The sequence below is a fragment of the Sorex fumeus genome, unplaced genomic scaffold (genome assembly GCF_029834395.1).
Source record: "Sorex fumeus unplaced genomic scaffold, SorFum_2.1 ptg000014l, whole genome shotgun sequence".
NCBI classification, from domain to species: Eukaryota; Metazoa; Chordata; class Mammalia; order Eulipotyphla; family Soricidae; genus Sorex; species Sorex fumeus.
Genome location: NW_026606071.1, coordinates 25,921,311 through 25,945,847, shown reverse-complemented (window position 1 = coordinate 25,945,847; position 24,537 = coordinate 25,921,311). Strand labels below are relative to the sequence as shown.

General features: G+C 41.7%; 1 protein-coding gene across 1 annotated transcript in view; it reads left to right on the top strand.

The window, feature by feature from the left end:
• Positions 1 to 24,537, top strand: part of PLEKHM3 (pleckstrin homology domain containing M3) — a 171,207-nt gene that overhangs the window by 124,543 nt on the left and 22,127 nt on the right. Inside the window, exon 6 of the mRNA XM_056111788.1 lies at positions 19,534 to 19,691. Within this exon, the coding sequence (XP_055967763.1) occupies positions 19,534 to 19,691 (158 nt within the window). The remainder of the gene's footprint in view (positions 1 to 19,533; positions 19,692 to 24,537) is intronic.

Here is a 24,537-nt window from a genome sequence, read left to right as displayed (position 1 = left end):
ATATAGTAAAAGTAAAGTAAAGGCCCTCCCGTTGATCATCGATTTGCTCGAGTGGGCCCAGTAACGTCTCCATTGGAGACTTTGTTGTTACTGTGTCTGGCATATCGAATACTCTCGGTAGCTTGCCGGACTCTCCGAGTATATATATATATATATATACTAGATCTCTGGACTGAGCAGTGCAGACCCACACTGGCGGGAGAAAACCAGGGAAGAAGACTGCTGTCTCGGGATTGGGTTGTGGCAAGGTGGCTCTGGGAAACTCACCTCCATCCCCATTCTTCCAACCCCTCTTTTTGTTTTAGGAAGTTATCATCTTTTGTCTGTCACTCTATGATGCGGTTGGTAATTTGTTTTTCTTTTTGTGGTTTTTGAGGTATATAATTTTGTGATACTCATGAAGCTAATAATACTCTATTCTACTTTCAGTTGTACCACCTAATGCTTTGATATTTTTAAGTCTATTAACAGTTGTCCCCTTAGTTACAAACATCTTTTTCTCAGGATAAGAATTTGTTGTTGTTGTTGTTGTTGTTGTTGTTGTTGTTGTTTGGGTGCCACACCTGGCAATGTGTGAATCACTCCTGGCAGTGCTCAGGCACCATATGGGATGCCAGAGACTGAACCTGGGTTAGCCACATTTATGGAAATACCCTACCCACTCTGACACCTCGTGATGAGAAAATTTATGATCTGCTCTCCACAGCTTTCAAATTTGCAATAGAGGATAATGGCCAGTAGTATCTGACATTCCCGTGGCTTATTCATTTTATAACTGGATGTTTATATCTTTTTACCCAGATCTTCCCACTCCCCAACACTGGCAATTACCAATCTGTTCTCCTTTGGGAAGGCGCTGGTTTGTTTTGTTTTAAATTCCAGATCTAAGTAAAATCATATGGCTTTGTACCATACTTTATCTATCCAGTTGACATTTAAGTTGTATTCACTCTTGACCATCTTAATTAAATAGTGCTGCAATAAACAGGGAATGAATATATATATATATATATATATATATATATATCTTTGCATCAGAGTTTTTCTTTCCTTTGGATGATTACCCAGAAGTAAGACTGTTGTATCATATGGTAATTTGATTTTTAATTTTTTAAGGAACTGTTTCCATACTCTTTTTTCTTAGTGGTTTTATATTCCCATCAGTGGCTTCCTTTCCCATTAATTATGAAGTAGCACTTTTAACAGCTCTGAGGTGATAGCTCATTGTGGTTTTGATTTGCCTTTCCCTGATGATTCTAGTGATGCCGAGCACTGGTTGAGGTGCCTGTTAGCTATCTGTATATCTTCTTTGGAAAAAAAAATGTCCTCTGCTCATTTTCAGATTAGCTTGTTTAGTTTTGGGTGGGGTTTTTGTTGTTTTGTCTGTTTTTAAGAGGAATAAGGTCTACATATTTTGACTATAATTTATTATTATTATTATTATTTGACTTTTGTGCCACTCCCAGTGATGGTCAGTGATCAATCCTAGTGGTGATCAACAAACCATATGTGGTGCTGAGATTGAATTCAGGTAAGCCATGTGCAAGGCAAACGTCTTATCCACAGTCTTTCCAAGCCTATTTATCCATATTTTTGCATATTAATGCATTATCAGACATAAAATTTATAAATATTATCTCCTGTTACTCTTTGGGTGACTTTCCATCTACTTTTATGATTTCTGCCAGGAATTTTATTGTATATCCCTGGCTCATTTGTCATTAACTATATATGTATGTCGATTTATTTCTTGCCTGTCTGTTTTTTTTTATGCACAGACCATGCCATTTTGACTATTCGAATTTTGCAATATAGTCTAAGTAGTGAGAAAGTAGTAGTGAAACATATTTTCAGCTTTTTGTCTTGTTCAAGATTGCTTTCACCTTTTAGAGCCTATATTAGTGAGTCTATAAAATTTATGGAATTATTCTATTTTGAAAAATCCCATTGAAATTTTGATAAGGATTATATTGAATCTGTAGTTTGCTTTGAGTAGCCTTTGTGGTTACAATTAATATGTTTCTTTTCACACATGTCTATTCACTTATAAGTTACTTAATTTTTCACACTAATTGTAGTCTTTTTAATTATAATACCTCTCTGCATCTTTTGTTTTCCATTTAACAGTGTATCCTGGGCATCTCAGCATGTGTGCATGTTAATTACACATAAATTTCACCTCATTCTTTTATGAATTTTATAGCATAAAGTTTTTACCTACACAATTTTCTCTACTAAAGCAAATACTACATTGAACACCCACAGGCATTTCTAGATGCACTTCTGTAAATGTTCATTAGATTGTCATGGGTATGTTTGCTGGCAGCATGATAAACATTTCCACCTGCCTTCTAAAAGGATATAATCAATTTGTACTTTGTGCCTTCTGTTTTCCTATACCCACATTAAATTTCTGCATTAATATTTTTATTTCTAGTTAATGCAATAAATAAAAAATAACTTGGCAGTCTTTTTTAAAGTCATATTTTTTCCATAAGTAAGGTTAAGCATTTTTTAAAATTTTGGTCATTGGTAATTTTGTGAACTGTTTATTAATCTCTATTTAAATGATTATTTTAGTCTTTTTCTTATTAGTTTGAAAGTACTTTTTCTAGTTTAAAGAAACAGGCATGTTTTCATATAAATTGGAAATCAATCCCCCCTTTTTTGGCCATATAACTTTGTAAACGGCATTGTGTATTATGGTAATTTTTAAATTTTATGTACCTATATGTATTCATCTTTTGTGTCAGTGTTCTTAGTCTTTTTCTGACCTTAGTCCACTCTAACCTTGTTCTAATCTTGTTTCTTTTTTGTGGCCCTTCTCACTCCCAGTTGCACACTAGTCTCATGAGAGCGCCCCCTTAGGTCCATGATTTTCACCTGTGGCCCCTTAGGGGCCACTGGGGGCCCACTGAGAGCCCTACAGCAGCCACTGAGAAATGCTATTTTACATCTTCTAAAATTATAAAATATTTACCCAGCATAAGTATTCTAATATTTTCTGTAATGTTTTTACAGCATTTTAGAAATATATATCACTGTAGCACTGTCGTTCCATTGTTCATTGATTTGCTCGAGCAGGCACCAGTAATGTCATACTCGTCTCTATTTTAGAAATATATTCAAATTTTTTCAGATCCGAATCTTAGATTTATCTGCAGTTGCCATTTTTATGAAATGAGTTCAATTGCAACCGCTCTTTTTCTCCCAATAGCAACCAGATATCCTCCATCATTTTTTTCTTAGTCTTTCTCTCCCTGCTCTGTGTATTAATTCTCACTTGTGTTTGACATCATACTGTGTCCATCCATTTGTCCAGCATACAGATGCCAACCAAGCAGATAATATTCTTGGAATATATGAAATCATAATCAGAGCTGGGCGGTCGTATGTGGTGCTTCACCATGTGTTGATACCTGGAGGCAAAGAATAAAAAATCGCAACAATCTGAAAACAATAGCATGAAGCTCACAAATAGCACTTATTGACATTTACATGCAGGGTTTGTTTTTCCTCACTCAGTGACCTAGCAATTTACTAGATCACTACCTTCTAGACAGACACTCATTTGGGCTTCCTGTTTAATCTTGGGCATTGCTGCTCCCACAAAAGTTGTTAAGTAAAAATAATGCCGGGCACTTATATTATTACTTTCCATTCCTAAGTGCTACCTTAAACATGAACTAATTAAATGCATTGATGAAAGGAAGGGATTTGCAGACTTCGTCATGAAAACATATCTGGTTGCACACCTGTGAGGCGACTGTTCCTAAAAAGCATTAACTTCCTCTTTGAATGGTGCTCAGCAAGCAGGGGAATAAAAAGCTGGTGACATTATTTCACTTCTTTTGAACATTTCCTTGGGTATCTTCTAATTAGTCTGGTTAAACTCACTTTTTATCTCTCTCCCCAGATATTCCCTTTTCTACATTCCTGGGGGCATTCCACAAGCACCTTTTGATGTTTTTTCCTGTTGGTTAATCACAAAATCATAGAACCTTCAAACTGAGATCATCTCATTCTGAATGACTGGAGACAATCATTATTTTGCAGATAAGGAAACTGAGTCAGGTGAAGATTGTAATGGACCCACAAGCTTAGTGGTCTAGAGTTGGGATTAGAAGCTAAATTTTCTCCCTCCAATTTCAGATTGCATTCAGCCTGCCCTCCTCCCCCTGCCACCACCCTTCATTTGAATCACCTGGGGGGGGGGGCACTCTCAATGTGGGCTTACTCCTGGCTCTGCACTCAAAAATCACTCCTGGCAGGGCTCAGAGGACCATATGAGGTGCCAGGATGGAACATGGATCTCCTGAGTACAAGTCTAGTGCCTTACCTGCTATTTTTAGTCTTTTCATCTCTTTTCTTTTCTTCTTCATTTTTTTCTTTTGCTTTCATCCTCTTCCTACTTCCCCCTGAACGCAGTGCTCTGTGCCTTTATGCCTCTCCTAGCATAAAGGCTTATGAGTAGGTTATTCCTATATGATCAGAATCCATTCCTATGGACTCATTGTTATTTTCATGTTGAGATGACTTACTTTGGCCTCCACTCAAGTCTTTCCTGAAAAGCTGTATTTCTTCTATTACTCTCAGATACAGCATATAAGGAGTTACTTTGTTGTTTGTTCTGTGATCCCCAGTTGTATATGAGTCTCTCTTTAATAAAGTAACTTCTCTAGTTTTGGTAAATAGTCTAGGTAAATAGTCATGTTAAGTCCATTTTCTCCATAGAATTTTGTGTCACTTTACTTCATTAAATTTCTGATAATTTGATCAGAAAGGCACTATTTGACATCTATTGACTAATTGATTTGACACTATTTGACACTATTTGACTAATTTTGATAATTATGTAATATGTGACCATTAAAAAAGGCTTTTTATCCAAGGACTAACCAGGTTGGACAATAAATTTTTCTGTAAGTCGGGGCTGGAGCCATAGCACAGCAGGTAGGGCTTTTGGCTTGCACGCGGCGCACCTGGATTCAATTCCCAGCAACCTATATGATCCCCTGAGCACCGCCAGAAGTAATTCCTGAGTGCAGAGCCAGGAGTAACACCTGCGCGTCGCCAGGTGCGACCCAAACAAACAAACAAAAAAATTTCTGTAAGTCAGAGGCAGAACCAGTTCTGATTGAAAGATGGGAATAGACCAGGACCAGCCTAGACTGCACCTCTTGCACATCTAAGCATAGACTGAGGCCGTTTTAGAAACCCTCCATCTCTGTGGAGAGACATCACATCCACTGACTCTAATTCTCAGACTGAGCCCAAACCCTGGAACTGCTCTCTGAGTGGGGGGGCCTCAGAAAGAGCTTTTTGTTGTAGTGAGAAGGCTTAAGAGGGAGTGAGGGCTAAGCAAGCCACTCTACCTCACTGGGCCTCAGTTTTCTCGCAGTAAGGAAGGAAGCTTGGTTAAGAAAGGACTCCTCAGGGCCCTCTCTTGTATTCTAGACAGGAATGTCTTTTGTGGGACAAAAATGAACAGTAGATCTAAATCAGGTTTGTTTCAGACCCATAACTTGACTGAGAAGTAAAATTCTGCCAACCGCTGTACCATGAGGATTTTCTGAAACTATCTGGGCTTTAAATGTTTGAATCTATTTTCACCAGGAACAATACATATGCAATTCTGCCACATCAGACTGTGTGAGGCCTATTTGGAGGCTCAGATTATCTGGACCACATCATGGTCCTTTCTGCAAGTAATTTTGCCAAAATTCCATGAATTGGTGGCTTGATTAAGCCACACTCTATGAAGCAGTTAACATAGTGAAGAAAAGCAGCCTGAAGTGGGCCCCACTGTATACATCTTTCCAGACACAAAACTGGTGATTTTAGTTTTATCTTTGCAATGGAAAGAGTAGAAGAAAATTGAAATTGAAATGTATTTTTTTTAATTCCTAAAACTTAGTTTGTAGCAGGAAGCAAAATGTAATCTGATGGGAATGATGATAATCACTGACAAATCTATCCAATTATGTGGACCTAGACTAAATTATCACATTGTTTCCAAAGTCTAAATAGAAATTGTCACCTTTGGGAGAAGATAGGATAAGAGCTAATTGGTGACATCATAATCCACCCTCAGTGAAGTGCTTGATTAGCCAAAATCTCAGACCTGTTGAAGCAGTCCTATAATGGATAACGGGGTGGGGGGAACAAGTAAGTAGAAGAGAGCCAAGAGAGCCGGTTTTCTGTTTATATACAAACAACACAGCACTGAGCCATGATAAGGAGCTCAAAGGTTAATTGGAGGAAACTGGGGTCTCAACAAACTTTCTCAAAGAGGAAAATGTTCACTTTTTAATTTTCTGTTTGCTTTTTGTTTTCTCTTCATTAAGAAAAAGAATCTAGTAGTGTGCTCACCCCCGCCCCTCCTGTCATTCACTGGTCATGATTAACAGGAGTAAAATTTAGATTTGAATGAGAAGGCAAAACAGACTGGTACACTCGGGTTTTCATTCAGCCAAACCCCAAGTTTTATCCTCCTGGCTTTGCACACACTCACCTAGTTTAGATCACCAGACTTCATGGGGCTCTCAATGCCGGGAAATAGCATTCAGAGACAGAAGTGGGAGCACACCCTTTCGTGGCCCCCTGGTCAAGTAAACACAAGCCAAATTATATTTGAGTTATTTTACAGTGGGTGATAGTTCTGCATTTTCCATTTCATCAAGCAAACCTGTCACTCATGAGTGACAGAGGGTTTTGTCTAGCCTGAATGGGGTCTTTTGGTTAGACTTTTGGAGGAGGGGCCATTTGTCAAGTGCAGCAACCCTCTTCATCAATTCCTCTTCAGATTCTAGATGGGACACAATGGCTAAGGAATGCTCAGAGTGAGAGGGAAGGTAACTCAACAATTGGGAAAGGAATTAGCCAATGCATAAAGAAAGTCAATGCAAAATAGATTTGTTTTTGTTGTTAGCTTCCTTTTTCGGCTCCTGCAAGTTACTAGTGTTCTGACCCTCTCTCCCCTTGTATGAATTCTATGCCAGTGTCTACGGAGTGAAGGTACCAGACAGAAAAGAGTCATATGTGACTGCTTCCCAATCCCACAGATCTCTAGTGGCTGCAGACCTTAAACATGACACTGCAATTTCCTGGTGCCACACATGAGTAATAAGCAGCTGTTTCTGAAACTGTGGTTTGGAGAAGGCAGCACTAGGTTATTTTTTAACTTAATTGTAATTTTTGATTGCTCTGCAAGAAAGTAAATCAAATAAAGTCTGTTGTCTTAGTCTGCAAGAAAGCCATAGGACTCGAATTCCAGTGCTGACCATCTTGACCAGACTAGAAGAAGGGGGAATATATGTGTAGCCCAGAGCTGGAAGTTCAACCAGGCTACTTTCCTAGGCTGCCATCACACAAGAAGGCCAAGCATAACTGGTCTTCTTGTCAACTAACTGGATCAAGGGAAGTAATATTTAATGTTTTCTTCCCCTGAGCTCTCGAAATACCTAAAAACATTGGGTAGAAAGAATTTGGAGAGACACAACAACTATGAAAAGTAGTGATGAGAGGGAGTTCAAAAATCTGGAGCACACATTTTGCATGCAGGAGCCCAGGATTTGGTGCTTGGCACCCTGTGATTCCCTGAGTTCTGCTAGGAGCAATCCCCAAGCACCAATGAGGGTGACTGGTTATGGTTCCCAAACAATAGCAACAACCAAAAAGAACATCTGGAAGAAGTTATCAACTTGATAACTGCAAGTTGATAACCCTATCCTACAGTGCCCTAAAAGGACACATAATTTTAAGTGACAGATAGAAGTGCCTCTGCCTGCGGTCAATATAAGATTTATGCATTAGTCATATATGTATTCTCCCCTAAGTCAATAATTCAAACTAGTAGCTTTCTCAGTATAAGAAATTGAATTTCATGGAGAACTGAAACAGCTCTTCCACCCTCTTTTGGACATCTTCCTTTTCTAAAGGAGATTGGTCACATTGGCGTATGGAGAAGGTGAAGGAGGTTACGTGTTGGGGTGGAGAGATGGAGAGTAACTATATTATTTTCTGCTTATTTGTCATTATTTTGTTCTTGTAGACAGATGCTTTGCAGCAAATAGCTGGAGGGAGGGTAACTAAACCTCATTTCCTAAGTTGTCTTCACCATCACTTACATCTCCAAATGACTACCTGGTTCTCCAAGACCACCCATCTTCTAATGCTGCCTTCTGAATTCTTCTGATTTCTGATGAATTGTTAGAAAGTTGTGCAAACGAGCACTGCACTGCACTGTCCTCCCGTTGTTCATAGACTTGCTCGAGCTGGTACCAGTAACGTCTCACAACAAATTATGAGATTTGTTGTTACTATGTTTGGCATATGGAATACGTCACAGGTAGCTTGCCAGGATTTACTGTGCAGGCGAGATACTCTAGGTAGCTTGCCGGGCTCTCCGAGAGGGGTGGAGGAATCGAACTCGGGTTGGCCATGTCAGCCCCAGGCAAGGCAAATGCCCTACCTGCTGTGCTATAATTTAATGATAAGCAGAGAAAACTAAGAACGACAATTTCCCAGTGCCATTATGGTATACTCCAACATGAGTGATTCAAACCAAGGTTGGTGGCATGTGCTGTGTCTTTGCCCAGCATCTTGACTGGCACCCAGCCACTTGCCTGTGAAAGCCCCTTCTCTTCTTCTCCATGATACTATGAGAACTGTTTCAGTGGGTCATATCCACAGCTCCTGATCCTATCTGAACAGCACAATTTGATGCATTTTGAATATGACATGGGAAGGGGGCTGGGAAAAAGACATCTGAACTTCATACCTTTTGATTTTTACTCTCCCTGCTGCTAAGAATCTCAACATTGGAAAGAACAAATGGATCAAGGGTTCCAATCCTAGTAAGCCACTATTTAGATTAAGATAAAGCTAACAAGAAGCTATTTTTTTATTACTTTGTGCTTTCAGTCCTATTAAACTTGATCTTCCTCCATCCTGCAAGATAGATATTATCCTAATATTTCAGGTGAGGAAACAGACCTGAGTGGTCTTTGCCAACGTCATAGCTAGAAAGCAGATGAAGGGCGATTTGTATTCGTTTCAACCTTGCTTCTCACAGTACCCAGAGACAACCAAATTCTGAGAATGCCTAGAACACGCTGAGATATCAGCCTCTCCCTAGTGAATCAGATGGTTGCATGACAGAAGCATACACCCAAGAAGCAAAACTGTACCCTGGTTAGCTATTGGGGGCTTTTCACTGTATCACTGTCATCCTGTTGTTCATTGATTGCCCGAGCAGGCCCCAGTAACGTCTCCTTCGTCCTAGCCCTGAGATTTTAAAAAGTGCCGCAATCGAGGCTCTTTCAGGAGAATGAGATCCATCATTGTTACTGGAATTTGGCATATTGGGTACGCCACAGGGAGTTTGCCAGACTCTGCCGTGTGGTCAGGATACTTTTGGTAGCCTGCCAGATTCTCCAGAGTCAGAACTAGATAATAAGATGCTGTGCAGCCATGAATGTGGCTGTGGGCTTCTGGGAGCAGGGTTTTATAGTCTCTGGGTCTTGGCCGTTGATGGGATTACATGGCGCCTGTGGCAGTTGGTGAGTGTAATGCCTACACACTGGAAAGTGGGGGATCTGGGTGGAGGAGGCCCCAGTCCCAATCTGAACAGGCTTGGAGATCTATACCCTGCGTCCCGCACACCTGGGTTTCTCTTCCGGTTCCTTCATGCTTGAGGCTCGTCTGAACGTGTGGAGAGTGGTCTTAAGCATGGCTGTGGCTGGAACCGGAGATTTTCAGCTGCCAGGGCTCTGCTCAGGGTGAGGAGGGAAACTCAACCCACCTTCCTCCAAGGGACCCTGTTGAGGACAGCCAGGCGCCGAGGCAGGGGCTTTTGAAACAGTTTTAACTAAGTTTTCTGAGATTTACTTAGTCCCATTCAGTACAGCATATTAACTCTGAATTTACTCAAGTCCAAGTACACTCACCCCTGGCTGGGCCTGCTGAGGACTGTATTGCTCTCAGCAGTGACTCCAGTTTTATAACAATGAGTCAGACATCACCATCTCCTCCCTTCAGGATCTCTACTTGATCATTTGATTTTGCCAAATCAGAATCATTCACCAGGGCAGTTGTTTTTCGGATCCCCATTGGCAGTGGAGCCTGTAGACACTTTGGGTCTGGATATTCTTTGAGGCTACTATATTCCTAATGTTTATGGGAAAGCCCCATTATCTTAATCCCCATAAAGCTATTAGGAAAGGACTGAGGTGCTGCCAGCAGGTCAGCCTCTACCCGCAGGGCAAGTGTATCAGCAGCCTGATGGTTGCCTTCAGGCTTCCTGATACCCTGATATTGCTGCTATGCCTCTGGACCCCAACAACTTGGGACCAAGTTCTGGAGGAATTAAATGGCCAAAAGTTAGATATGTAGGAGCCATCCCACAAACTGCCTCCAGCTCAGCTATACGAGCTCATTTACTAGCCTTTCTTCAAATAAAAAAATCTTGGAAGAGATTAAAAGCTGCAGTTTATCTCAGACCCCTGCAAAGCTGAACACTGTACTGCACTGCACTGTCCTCCCGTTATTCATCAATCTGCTCAAGCGGGCCCAGTAACGTCTCCCTTGTGAGATTCGTCATTACTGTGTTTGGCACATCGAATACGTCATGGGTAGCTTGCCAGGCTTTGCTGTGCGGGCGAGATACTCTTGATAGCTTGCTTGGCTCTCTGAGAGGGGCAGAGGAATCAAACCCGGGTTGGCTGCGTGCAAGGCAAATGCCCTATCCACTGTGCTATAGCTCCAGCCCAAGGCTGAGCAAACTAGGGAAAATTGGCGAGGGAGTGGGTCAGCCTGGTGCCTGCCCAAGCAGAGCCCTTGGCAACCACTTGCTCCCACAAGCCAAAATTACCACCATTGCCCCCAGCCAGACTCCACCACCATCTCAGGATGGACCTCACAGAGATATAGCACTGTAGCACGATTCTCTGGTTGTCATCAGTTTGCTCGAGCGGGCATCAGTAACATCTCCATTGTGAGACTTGTTCGTACTGTTTTTGGCATATCGAATATGCCACGGGGAGCTTGCCAGGCTCTGCCGTACAGGCAGGATACTCTCAGTAGCTTGCTGGGCTCTCCGAAAGGGATGGAGGAATCAAACCTGGGTCGGCTGCATGCAAGGTAAATGCCCTATCTGCTGTGCTATTGCTCCAGCCCACAGATATAATCTGCTGAAAATTCAGGTATGCAGGTTTTGTGACTGACATCTCCAGGATTTCTTAGAGTTGGGATGGGCTACCTTCCCGCCATTTCTCTATACCTCTAGAAACACTGGCAGTCACCCCCATGAACCAGCTCCAGTGCCACTGTGTAAGCTCTTCTACTGGCCTTGCTTCAGGTGTTCATAAATAAATCTCGAAAGACATCAGAAGTTCCAGTTAATCTCGGACCCATGCAAGGCTGAACAGACCAGGGTAAATCAGAGAGAGGCAGGTCAGCCTGGTGCCCACCCAAGCAGAGCCCCCCAGCAGCCACGTACTTCCACAATCCAAAATCACCACCATGCCCCTGTCCAAACTCCACCGTCTTGGGACAGATTTCACTGAGATATAGTCTGCTGAAAATTCGGGTATGTGGGTTTTGTGCAGAAATCTCCAGGCTTTCTTAGAGGTAGGATGGGCTACCACGCCCACCTCCATATAGTTCTGAAAGCCTCAACAGTAATGTCTGTAATCCCAAAGCTGCCACACAGTTAAAAAAAAAAAAGTTACTCCAGCCTTATCTTCCCAATGAAAATACTGCATGGCCTGAACAAACACAATGACCTTTTAGTACCTGTATTGCAAACCATAGTGCACAAAAGGAGAGAGACAGAGAGAAAGATGGGGGGGGGGAGAGAGAGAGAGAAGTGCCTGCCATAGAGTCTGAAGCATGAGATTTTGGGGGATGGTGGGAGGGAAATTGGGAACATTGGCAGTAGGAAATGTACACTGGTGGAGGGATGGATATTGGATCATTGTATGATTGAAACCCAGTCATGAACAGCTTTTTAATGGTCTATCAGATATTCAGTTAAAAATTCTAAAAAAAAATTAATAACTGCTAGGAAGTAGAAATAATAATGGCAAGTCTCTTGGGCTGCAGTGAAATGGTGGGAGGTGGGGCACTTGATTTATTTCTTTTTTTAATTTAATTTTATTTTATAAAGTAGTTCTCAATATTTGATTACATTTAATGTTCGAACACCAATCCCACCACCATTACACCTTCCCACTACCATATTTTGGCTGTTTCTATCCTGAACCCCAACCCCTGACCCAAGGAAGAATCAAAATAATTATTTTGTATTGTTTCTTACTAATAAACTACTGAAAATGATCCAAAAAGTTTCCTTAGAGGAAAGTGTATGAAGATTGTTGTATTTCACCTAGGTACCATTAACCCTTTCTATTAGAGATTAGTAACATGTTGTTAAAGGTTGAACCTTGGGGCTGGAGCAATAGCATAGCAGGTAGGGCGTTTGCCTTGCACACAGCCAACCCGAGTTCGATTCCCACCATCCCATATGGTCCCCTGAGCACCGCCAGGGGTGATTCCTGAGTGCAGAACCAGGAGTAACCCCTGTGCATTGTCAGGTGTGACCCAAAAAGAAAAAAAAAAACAGTTGAACCTTGTGTGCATATATATACACATACACATACATATAGGCATATATATATATATATATATATATATATATATATCTGCTAGGCAGTTAGCCCACAGACTTCCCCTGATGCCATGAAATCCCATCAACAGCCAAGATCCAGAGACTATAAAAGCTCCCAGAAGAGAGCCATGCAGAGTCTCCTGCCTGCACTCCAGGCTATCTTCACCGGGGCCCCTTGGAGGGTGGTGGGTTGAGTTTCTCTCCCTGCCCCAAGCAGAGCCCCAGCAGCCGCAGACCTCTGGTACCCAGCCACAGCCATGCTCAAAGCCACTCTCCACATGCTCCAATGGGCCTCAGGCGTGAAGGAACCGACAGAGTCCAGTTGCGTGGGTCCAGGGGCTGAGATCTCCAAGCCTGCTCGAGTCGGAACTGGGCCTCCTACACCCAAATCCCCCATTTTCCAGTAGCTAGGCAGTTATACCCACAAACTACCCCTGGGACCATGAAATCCCATCAATAGCCAAGATCCAGAAACTATAAAACAAAGCTCCTGGAACCTCTTATAGTCTAGTTCTCCTTTTCTGAGAACCCGGCAAGCTACCAAGAGTATCCTGCCCACACGGCAGAGCCTGGAAAGCTCCCATTGTATATTCGATATGCCAAAAACAGTAACAATGATGTGTGTCATTCCCCTGATCCTGAAAGAGCCTTCAATGCGGCACCATTGGGAAGGACGAGTAAGGAGAGGCTGTTAAAATCTTAGGGCTAGGACGAATGCAGACGTTACTGGTGCCCGCTCGAGCAAATTGATGAATAATGGGATGACAGTGACAGTGATACAGTGATATATATAATATATATATATATATATATATATATATATATACTCTTGGAGTATTAGTGGTGTAAAGTATGAGATGTCCATGGCCGCTTGGTCCAGGAATAGATTCACTCATGGATGAGGCTCATCTGAGCATGTGGAGAGCAGCCGTGAGCCTGGGGGAGGTTTAGTTCTGGAGGTTTTTGGCTGCCGGGGCTAGGTCCCTTGGCGTGTGTAGGGGCCTCACCTGCCCCCCTCCGGGGTACGCCAAATGAAACAGCCTGGCATAGGGTCTGATGGCATGGCTATGGCGTGTCCTTGATTTGTTTCTTAAGCAATTGGCCAAAGACACTGTATGTATGAGTTCTTAATAAAATCATAGGTAATGCCAGCCCTAGGGCCTATTTCTTGTCAGTGATGAAACCTTTGAACCAAAATGGTGGGATTCTATCCCCACTGCTGCTGGTAATTGTGTTCAAAGATAAGATTTCAAAAGGCCTCTTAAAACTACTGGAAAATTCTCAGTGTCCAGTGCCCCTTTTTTGTAGCACTGTAGCACTGTCCTCCCATTGTTCATCAATTTGCTCAAGCGGACGCCAGTAACGTCTCCATCGTGAGACTTGTTGGTACTGTTTCTGGCATATTGAATACATCAAGGGGAGCTTGCCAGGCTCTGCCGTGCAGGCGGGATACTCTCAGCAGCTTGCCGGGCTCTCTGAGAGGGGTAAAGGAATCGAACCTGGGTCGGCTGTGTGCAAGGCAGACGCCCCACCCACTGTGTTATCGCTCCAGCCACTTTTTGTAACATTAAAAAAATGTTTACAAATTCTAGAATAAGCTAAGAGAGTACAGCCTTACTTTTCCAGAGAATTAACTTGAAGCAACTCCAGCCTTTAGAACATGGCCATGAACCTAACAAATGGGAAGAGCAAGCAATCAAGCACACGGAAGTCATAATGGTCCTGTGCTCTCTGGAGGTGCCTCCCCACAGCCCATAGCAGAGTGATTGAAAATGTTTGTGACGCCAAGGTGGCTTTGGATAGGAGGTTCACTGAGCAGCCGAGGAAGAAGAGACAGAAAAGTGACCTTGGTCAGTTAACAAGAACTTAAGTGCCTGCAAAGGAAGGGACATTTAAGACAAGTATGAGATTCAGTCTTTGCTCTCAAGAAGTTTACACTCTTCTGGATTGTACCATACAAAAATGTTTTTATTGGTGAAATCATTTTTTTAAGGTCGCATCACCATTTTGTTCACTCAGTCTGTAATTGGATATGCCAGCACTAGCAAAGAGTAAAAGCATAGCATCAAATTCTATTATATGCCATGAAAATTAATTCTATGAAACACCAGAGATTCATGATAGCCAGAGTAGCCAAGGATGGCCTCCCAGTTGCATCAAGAATGGATCTGAGCCTCAAAACCAAAATAAAATTTAAATAAGTGCTAAGGAAAAAAAGCGAAACTCCAGATAGATAAATAGCATGGGTAGAAGAGCAAGACTAAGCATATTCTACATAGGGGAAAGTTTGCTCACAATATATAATATATATATACAATACATATATATATATATATAGAGAGAGAGAGAGAAAGGGAAAATAATTTAGATTGTGTTGAATCAGCTTAGGGAGACACCTGTGCAGCAAGCAAAATGTAAACTCTTGTTTTATCTAGTTCATTCTTATATCGAGTATCTGGGACATGGTAGTTCAATAGAATCTTATGAAATGAATGAGTAAAGAGGTCTTATTCTTGATAAGATAAGAATTCACCAAAGACTTGAGGAGAGAGATACATAGTGAAAGTGACCATGAGATGGGTTCGTAGATATGCTGGATGGATCAGAAGCAAATTATCAGCCTCCTGGAATAAAATTAGATTATTTCGTTAATTTAGAAAGAAGTGGGAAAAGCCTGGGGGAAAGAATCTTACACTAGAGACATTTGAAGGAAAGTAAGTAGGAACCATGAAACATTATACTATGTGAAAGAAGCCAGGCACAAAATAATCACATATTATATGATGAACGATATAGAATAGATAAATCTATAGAGGCAGAAGTAGAAACTAGTTACATAGGGCTTAGGGTGGGAGCCTAGAAGAAGGGGAGAGAATAGTTACTACTAAGTACCAGGTTTGTAGGGTAATTGATGAAGCGTTCTAAAATTAATTGTGGTCATAGTATAAACAACCCTGTGGATAAACTAAAACCCACTCAACTGCAAACTCTCAACAGATATTGAAGTTACATTCTTTAAAAAAAGATAACCGAATCAATATAATGTGGCATATAGAAGATGTATATGTTTAATAAAGAAAGAGCCACCTCACAATTTTTAGTTTGATTCTTATTGTACTAACAAGAATGTCTAGGAACATTATTATTACTTAATTTTATTTTTGGAGTATTGGGTCTCTTAATTAGTCATGAAACACACATATGCATGCATCCATGCCTAGTCAGTTCCTGAAACTGTGTATGGTTCTTTGAGCACCACCAGGAGTGACCCCTGAGCACGAAGTCAGAATAAGCCTGGAAATTACTGGGTGTGATCCAGAAATCTTGCCCCCCAAAATAATGAGTGTTTGTGAAAATTCAGCAAAATAGTCATATTTTAGATATCCACAAATGCCAGTTTATTCTACTTTATAATAGTCACAAAAATATACTGTGATCTCAAAATAACCCAAATAGTAAATATGATGACTTGTAGAAGAAAAAAAAACGATCATTTTAATTTAGGCATAGTAAATCAAGATTTAATAGATATATATTTTGGGTTCTTTGATAGATGAAATATTATAAAGATGGCAATCCTTATAGAAACCTCTAAAGCTTATCAGAGTCTAGATAGGAGTAAATTTACTTAGCTGGTTAGTGTAAATTTGGTGAAATATAATTCAGAGATCTTCAAGAATTCTTATACCCATTGTCCCAAGAATGTCTTCTAGATACAGAAAATACTCATGTTCAGATGCCCCCACAGAGTTTCTCCTTGTCTCAGGTGGAATCTCACCTGACTTCCATGGGGTTCTTCTGCTCATTCTCAGCACATCATTTTCCCACCTGCTTTCAAGACTGCTTTATATCCTAATGGTTTCTCCTTAGTGAACTATTGTTTGTAGGGCCTCTCCATCAGTGTGGCATTAACCTTGGTTGTTTAGGGAAATGTGAAATAACTAAAACCAAACTCGGCTGAAGTGCTGTTACCACAAACGCCTTATGACACATTAGAAAGTGTTTGCTGGTGGTTGAGTAGAGGATTTAGTGGTGGTTGTTTCGTAGAAAGTTGGTAGCTTGTGCTGGTGTCAGGAACACCCTTTACCAGTGTTTACTGGAGTTAATGGTCATTGAGACAGCATAACTAAAAGGAGGTCTAGTTATGGCTTCCTACCAGCAATAGAGATGAGAGTAAATTTAAGAATAGTGAAAAGCATTCTCTGAAAGAACCTGAATAATTTCTATGCTCTTTTAAGAAAAAAAAACTACTCTTATAACCAATAAACCTATTTTTTTCTATTCACGTTCTGTATCATAATGCAAAAATAATATAGATAGGGGTTCTTCTCTTTTTCCATACCCCTCAGAGATCATTCCTGGCAGGCTGGGGCTGGGAATTGAAACTGGGCCAGCCGCCTACAAGGCAAACTCCCTACCCACTGTACTATCACTCCAGAGGGATAGTAAATATCTCTCTTTTTTTTTTTTTTGCTTTTTGGGTCACACCCGGCGATGCACAGGGGTTATTCCTGGCTCATGCACTCAGGAATTACTCCTGGCAGCTCTCGGGGGACCACACGGGATGCTGGGAATCGAACCCGGGTCAGCTGCGTGCAAGGCAAACACCCTACCCGCTGTGCTATCGCTCCAGCCCCAAATATCTCTTTTTTAATATAAGATATTAAAAAAATTTGAGGCACTATAGTTTACAATACTATTTGGATAAGTTCTGTGCCACTTCCCTCCATCATTGTCTCATTGCTCCCGCTTTTCATACACACCCTTCCCCCATCCCATCCCCCTGTAGTAAGTGCAGTTCCATAGATACATTATTTTTTTTTATTAGTGAAACACCATGAGTTACAATTATAGACTTACAAATCTTTGTGCTTGGGTTTCAGTTATACAATGATCAAGTACCCATCCCTCCACCGACGCCTATCCTCCACCACCACGGATCCCAGCATCCCTCCCACCCCCCATCCCCCTCATCCCACCCTGCCTCTGTGGCAGGGCATTCCCCCTTGTTCTCTCTCTCTTCTATTGGGTCCTGTGTTTTGCAAGAGAGGCATTGAGTAGCAATCATGTTTGGCCTATAGTCTACTTTCAGCATGCTTCTCCCACCCTGGGAGGATCCTCACAACACCCTTTGTTTGGTGCTCTCTTCTCTATCTGAGCTTCCTTTTCCCCTAGCACGTGTGGCTGGCCTCCAAGTCATGGAGCAAAATTCCTGGTACTAATCTCAGCCACTCCTGGGTGTTAGTCTCCCATTTTGTTGCTTTATGTTCCCCAGATGAATGCAATCTTTCTGTGCCTATCCCGCTCTTTCTGACTCATTTCGCTTAACATGGACTGGAGCGATAGCACAGTGGGTAAGGCGTTTGCCTTGCGCGCGGCCAACCCAGTCGGCCCACGATACATTATTTTTAAATTTAAAAAAATGTTCAAAGTAAAAGACTCACTGGGGTAGCTCATGATATTTAAAAACCACCTGTCTTTATCCCCAGTATATCTTTGGTTGTTTGTAAAACACTTTATTGCATTCCTGTAGTCTTACTTTTGTCTTATCAGTTACTGTTTACTCACCTTGACATTGGTATTAATCACCTTGGCATTCTCTTTCAGTATGATTGATCACGTTCTGCTCAGTTATCATTTTTATGTAAAATTGTCATTTTTCTTATGTATTTATTTTAAAGTATCCAGCTATTTCCAAATTCTTTGCTCATATAAAAACCAAACTGTATGTGCATATATATGAGAGAATTAAAGATCTTTCTAGATGAGGTCTTTAGTTAGGTAGCTAGTTCGGTCTCTAGTAAGTGAGGAAGGATCTGACTGACAGTTGATTCCACACTCACTTGCAGTACATGTCTGTAGCCCAGGGAATTATGGGAGGCCAAGCCATGCCAGACCCCAGACCTCATGGGAACAACTCTCAGCTGGAGAGTTCTTGCCTTGGCAGGAACAAACTGCCTTACCTCAGAGCCAAGCTTATCCTCTAGTTGGAATCCATGACCCCGACCCTCCCTTGGCTAGATCTAATGATTTTTTGGGGGGTGGGGGTAGTTTGGGCCACACCCAGAAGTGCTCAGGGCTTACTCCTGGCTTTTGCCTCAGAGATCACTCCTGGCAGGCTCCACGGATTATATAAGATGCCAGGAATCAAACCTGGGTACTTGCAAACAAGGCAACCACCATACCTGCTGTACTATCACTCCAGCCCCCGATCTAATGAGTTTTCAAAAGGAGTTTTCTTTAAGTAAATTTTTAAGGGGGTGATATCCCATTTATTATACTGGTTCCAATTTTTAAGCTGTCAGGGTTGATTTTAAAAAAATATGCTTAGGATTAATATGGACTTCAGCCTGCCAAATTGCAACCTATTCATATTATTGTATTTAGCAAGCAGAAGCAGAAGCCAACTTTCACATTTCTTCATGTTCTTTGAGGGGAGACAGAGAAAAAACGATCCCGCTAACTCATCAGAGAAGAGATATATTATTGAATTTATGAGAAAAAACACTACATCAGTATTGCCTCTATATATCTTCAGCGTGCTTTGAGAATGCCTCACTCCATTCCTATACCACACCAAAACTATGAGTCTGTCCAGGGGATCAGGGTTCCCCCATCTGTTGGCCCCTGATTCTCTTACACCACAAAAGAAGTTCCAGCATCTTCCTTTTTCAACTTCCAGTGGTTGAAGTCAGAGAGTTCTTTGGGAACAAAAATACCATGTCTTTTCTTTCTCGGTGTTGCTGAGAAATTATAATTAGAGGTTTTCCTGTTGTGTAAAGGAAAGGAATTCCAGTCGTCCTGTGTCTGCAAGACTTCTGTTCTCAATGAATTTGCTTCCCTGTCCCCTTCTCTTTCTGCAGGTGATAGAGGGGAAGCTGGCTCCATTCTTGGGCAAGGTCATTAAATTTGCCACCTCCCACGTGTACAGCTGCAGCCTTTGTAGCCAGAAGGGCTTCATCTGTGAAATCTGTAACAATGGAGAGATCCTCTACCCTTTTGAGGATATTTCAACGAGCAGGTACAGAACATCTTGTCTTTTAAAAGTATTCCTGAGTATGTCACATGTCCTTTTTACTGGAACATATAAGGGCAACTTTAACCAAGTGCTGCACTTCTGTCTTTTACCCTGTATCAAATTTCCTAATTCATGGAGAACACTTTTTAAGCATTCTGTTTCCTCTATTTATTTTTCAACTCTTGACCTTGGTAATCTATAACAGTTACAGTAAAATCACCTTGCTCTCCCTTATTAGGTAGCAGAGATTGTTTAGATTCATTTTTCGAATGAATATTCTCGTGGGCACAAATCCTCACAAGCATTCTGGGGCCCCGTGATCGGGAAAATGCCGTCTTAGAGGCAGGTCAGAATGGACCAATCTAAGAATAAAAGTAGGAGACAAAGAGGAACAAGCCATCTGCCTCACTGCATACTTTTCTCCACAGATGTAATGCATAAAGTGATAAAAGGTTTAGGACTCAAAGGAGACAAAAGTGGGAGTTTGTGTGGCGTTATTTTTCTAACCAAAGTGATATTTGGGTATCATCACATTCATTGATGCTGATTTTCCCTCCAATTCAAAGCTGGGATTTTTACTCTTGCTTTTTCTTAAATGGCAAAAGGATACAGCTCACTTTGCCTTTCATCCCCCAAATGAAATAGGAATAAACAGTGTGTACGTATGTGTGTGTGCATATGCATGTGTGTACACAAACACTGGCCTCTTTGGGCATGAAGGCCATGGTTCACATCCCACACTGCCAGGCTCACTGACACTGTGGTTCAGACAGAAGGTGTCTGGCACGTCCTCAGGGAAAGGAAGCAAATACATTGAAGCTTTTAGAGTGAAGATATTAGGAGTTGACTCAGACCTCATGGCCTCTTTTTAAAGCCAAAGAGTATTTGTAAACATTCATGCATGTGCATACACACGCATACACACACACACACACACTCCACACACACACAAACACACTCCACACACACACACATACACACACACTCCACACAAAAACACACACTCCACACACAGAGCAGCCTCATGTCCTAAATACAAATACTTAAGCTTATATAGATTATGAATTTCTAAAATGTAGAGATTATAAACGTTTGTAAACTTTTAAAATACATACCACACAAAAACATGTATACAAATGTTTCTTGAAACTGTATTCAAAAAAGCAAAAAAGCAAAAAATAAAATAAAAAACAAAAAATATGTCCATCAGTTGATGAATGGATAAACAAATTGTGGTGCATCCATACATAGGAATGTTACTCAGTCTAAAAGGAACAAAATACAAACAGGTGCAGCATATGTCAGCCTTGAGAATGTGATTCTAGGTGAGGAAAATGAGACTCAAAAAGCCTTTTCTATTTTATATGCTATAGCATTGTAGCACTGTAGCACTTGTCCTCCCACTGTTGATCGATTTGTTCGAGTGGGCACCAATAACATCTTCATTGTGAGAATTGTATTACTGTTTTTGGCATATCAAATACGCCACGGATAGCTTGCCAGGTTTGCTGTGTGGGCAGAATACTCTCGGTAGCTTGCTGGACTCTCCAAGAGGGGCAGATGAATTGAACCCGGGTCAGCCACATGCAAGGCAAATGCCCTACCCACTATGCTATCACTCTGGCCCAGCTTTCAAATACACATATTTCTAATCATACCAAATACGCCATGTTTGGGGTTCTTTGTGTGTTTTTGGTTTTGGTTGTTGGGCCACACGAGTAGTGCTTATGGGTCACTCCTGTTTCTGCACCCAGGAATCACTCCTGTGGAGCCTATGGGAGGCAGGGGATGATCCCCAGAGAAGCAAGCCCCTTACCCTCAGTACAATATGGAAGTAGCAGGCCCCAGATAGTAATAACCTAATTTAAAAGGTGTTTGTCAAGGGGGAATGGGAGTGTGGGCTGGAAGGAGGTCTGGGACACGGGTAGGGGAAGCAGTCCCGGTGGCAGGACTGTGATGGAACAGGGCAGGTCAAAACCCAGCGAGCAGTAACTCTGTAACTCACGGTATTTTCATAAAGTAACATTTTGGGAGAAAAAAGAAGTAGAAAAGAAACAGGAATGAGAGTGCATGCCAGCTTGCAGGACATCGAAATGAAATGTGTGTCAGGGATGGGAAGTCAGGTGCTGTGGGTGTCTCTCATAGAGACCTCACAGCGACAGGGAAGACCCAAGAGAGGAGAGGCTAAGGGAGGCCGGGAGGATCGGCACACTTCCAACGGCCGCAGCGCTGAGTGTTACCCAGAAATGGAAGCCAGCGCCTTATTGAAATAAACTGAATAAGCAAATGCAGAGCCAGAGCAGTACTAGGGCAGGTAGGTTGCTTGTTTTGCATGTGTCTGACCTGGATTTGATCCCCTGAGCCCGCCAGAACCAGGAGTAACCCTGGTATTGCTGGATATGACCCCTCCTCCATCCCCAAATAAACAAAACTAGGCAAGTCCATAACCACAAGAAGTTTATTCGTGGCTGTCCAGGGAAGGAGAAAGAGATTCACTGCTCATGGGACAGATTTCTTTTTTGGGGGAACAACAGTGTTCTGCAATTAGATTCAACTCTTGTGAATATAGCTCAATCAGTAAATTGTGTATTTTGGTGAATTTTATGCTATGTGAATTAGAATGAAATAAAAAATATTTGATGAAAAATTAAACTTTGGGGGCTGGCGCAATAGCACAGCGGGTAGGTCGTTTGCCTTGCATGCAGCCGACCCGGGTTCGATTCCCAGAATCTCATATGGTTCCCAGAGCACTGCCAAGAGTGATTCCTGAGTGCAAAGCCAGGAATAATCCCTGAGCATCGCCAGGTGTGACCCAAAAAGAAAAAAATATAGATACGAGGGCAAGCCATATAATTTGAAAGGCTAGAGTACATGTGTTGCATGCAGGAGGTCCCAGCTTCTATCCACAGCACCATGTGGCACCTGACAACCACTGGGGGCCACCCCCAAGTAGTGTGCTGGGCTCAGCCCCTGAGCATTGCTGCCTGTGATCAGAAATTGAAATGAATAAAAATTAAATATAGAAATTTAAAATATGTGGAATGTAGATGGAATAGTGATGGGCACCTTGTGAGCATCAGAATGGAAATGTTCAGTCCCCCAGCGATCACTATAGCCAGCAAGTGCCCAGGTGCCACAGCTGGAGGCCATGACCCCTGGAGAGCATGTGGGTAAGCACGGCAACTAAGTGTACATGTGCCACAGTCAAGCCCGTGACACCACAACCAGCACAGCAAAAATCAGCAACAGCTTGGAGAAGTGAATAAGGAAAATACACTAAATATAAATCATAAAAAGAGAAGATAATGGGGCTGGAGAGATTGCATGGCGGGTAATGTGCCCTTCTTGCATATAGCTAACCCTGGTTAGATTCACAACACTGTTCAGAGTCCCCCAAGCCCGACTAGGAGTGATCCTTGAGCACAGAGTCAGGAGTTAGCCTTGAGCATCGGTGGCTGTGACCCAGCAACACCCTCCACAACACCACCACCAATACAAAAATGAATAAAATACTGAAGTACATATTTTCAATTAAGGAGGGATGGGACTTCAATCACCCTTATTTGAGTAGAACCACAAACCAAACATGGGTCAACTCTGTTCAACTTTCTTTTCCTTCCTTACTAATTGTTAAGTAGGAGGAAAGATCATGGATATGTAATTTTTTTCCTTTTTCCTTTTCAATTTTATTTTCATAAAGTTGTTCACAGTAATTTATTACATTCAATATTTCAACACCACTGTTACACCTTCCCTCCACCATTATTTCACATTTTCTCACCACCACCAAAGCCTGCCCCACAGGCAGATGCTAAATAAAGTATTTTGCATTGCTTGTTATTAATAGTATAAGATGTCTAAAACTTAAAATAATTGGGGTCCGGAGAAATCTCTGTAGTGAGTTGCTGTGTTCCAGGATTCATTTGTGAGTCTCTGGATCTTGGCCATTAATGCACTTAAATGGCAGTTGGCGGCAGTTCATGGAGTGACAGCCAGGACACTTATGGGCAGGTAAGTGGGGAGGGATGACTCATACCTGCCTCCATGTGGCTTGGAGTTTTCAGTCACTGGTCTGGCGTACCTGGATTTTTCTTCTGGAGGTTTGCAGCCACTGGGGTTCATTTTTAGTAGGCAGAGAGAGAAGTCCTGCTCCATTGAGGCACTCCAGTGAAATCAGCTGGGCACGGGTTAGGGAGAAATTTCTGTGATGAGCTGCCGTCTTCTGAGTTAATTTGTGAGTCTCATGGATATGTAATTTTAAGACATTTCCCTGGCTTTATTTTTTTCCTTTTAAATAATTTTTAATATAAATTTTTTTGGATTACAATACTATTAATAATGGTTTCTTATGGACATAATTCCAACACCACACCTAGAATGTCTTCCCTGACAGACAGAATGTATGGGATTGTATGGAAATAGCAGTAATTCTTGTCAGTAGGCTGCCAAGCATTTATAGATCTCATCATTTTAAATCATAGGCCAGTCCCCTGAGGAAATGTTGCTACCTCTATTTTAATAATAAGAAAACCAAGGTTCAGAGAAGGCAATTAACTTGGCCAAAAAGATAAGGCCAAAACTTGAACCCAAATATATCAGACTCTAAAATCCATGTTTGATTACTTTGGGTCCTCCTCCCCCCTCCGTTATTTATCATTGTATCTTCTGGAACCATAGTCTTCCAACTATTTTTTACAGAAAGCGCACTAAAATTTATTTTTGGAAAAAAGGATGTGACTCACTCATCAGAGAAGTCTACCCAAAACTGTCACTTTGAATTTTCCCTTCTTTTCTAGACTGAAAGTTTTGGCGGTTTCAAGGCTTTAGCCAGAGTTGGAGTAGGGTGTGC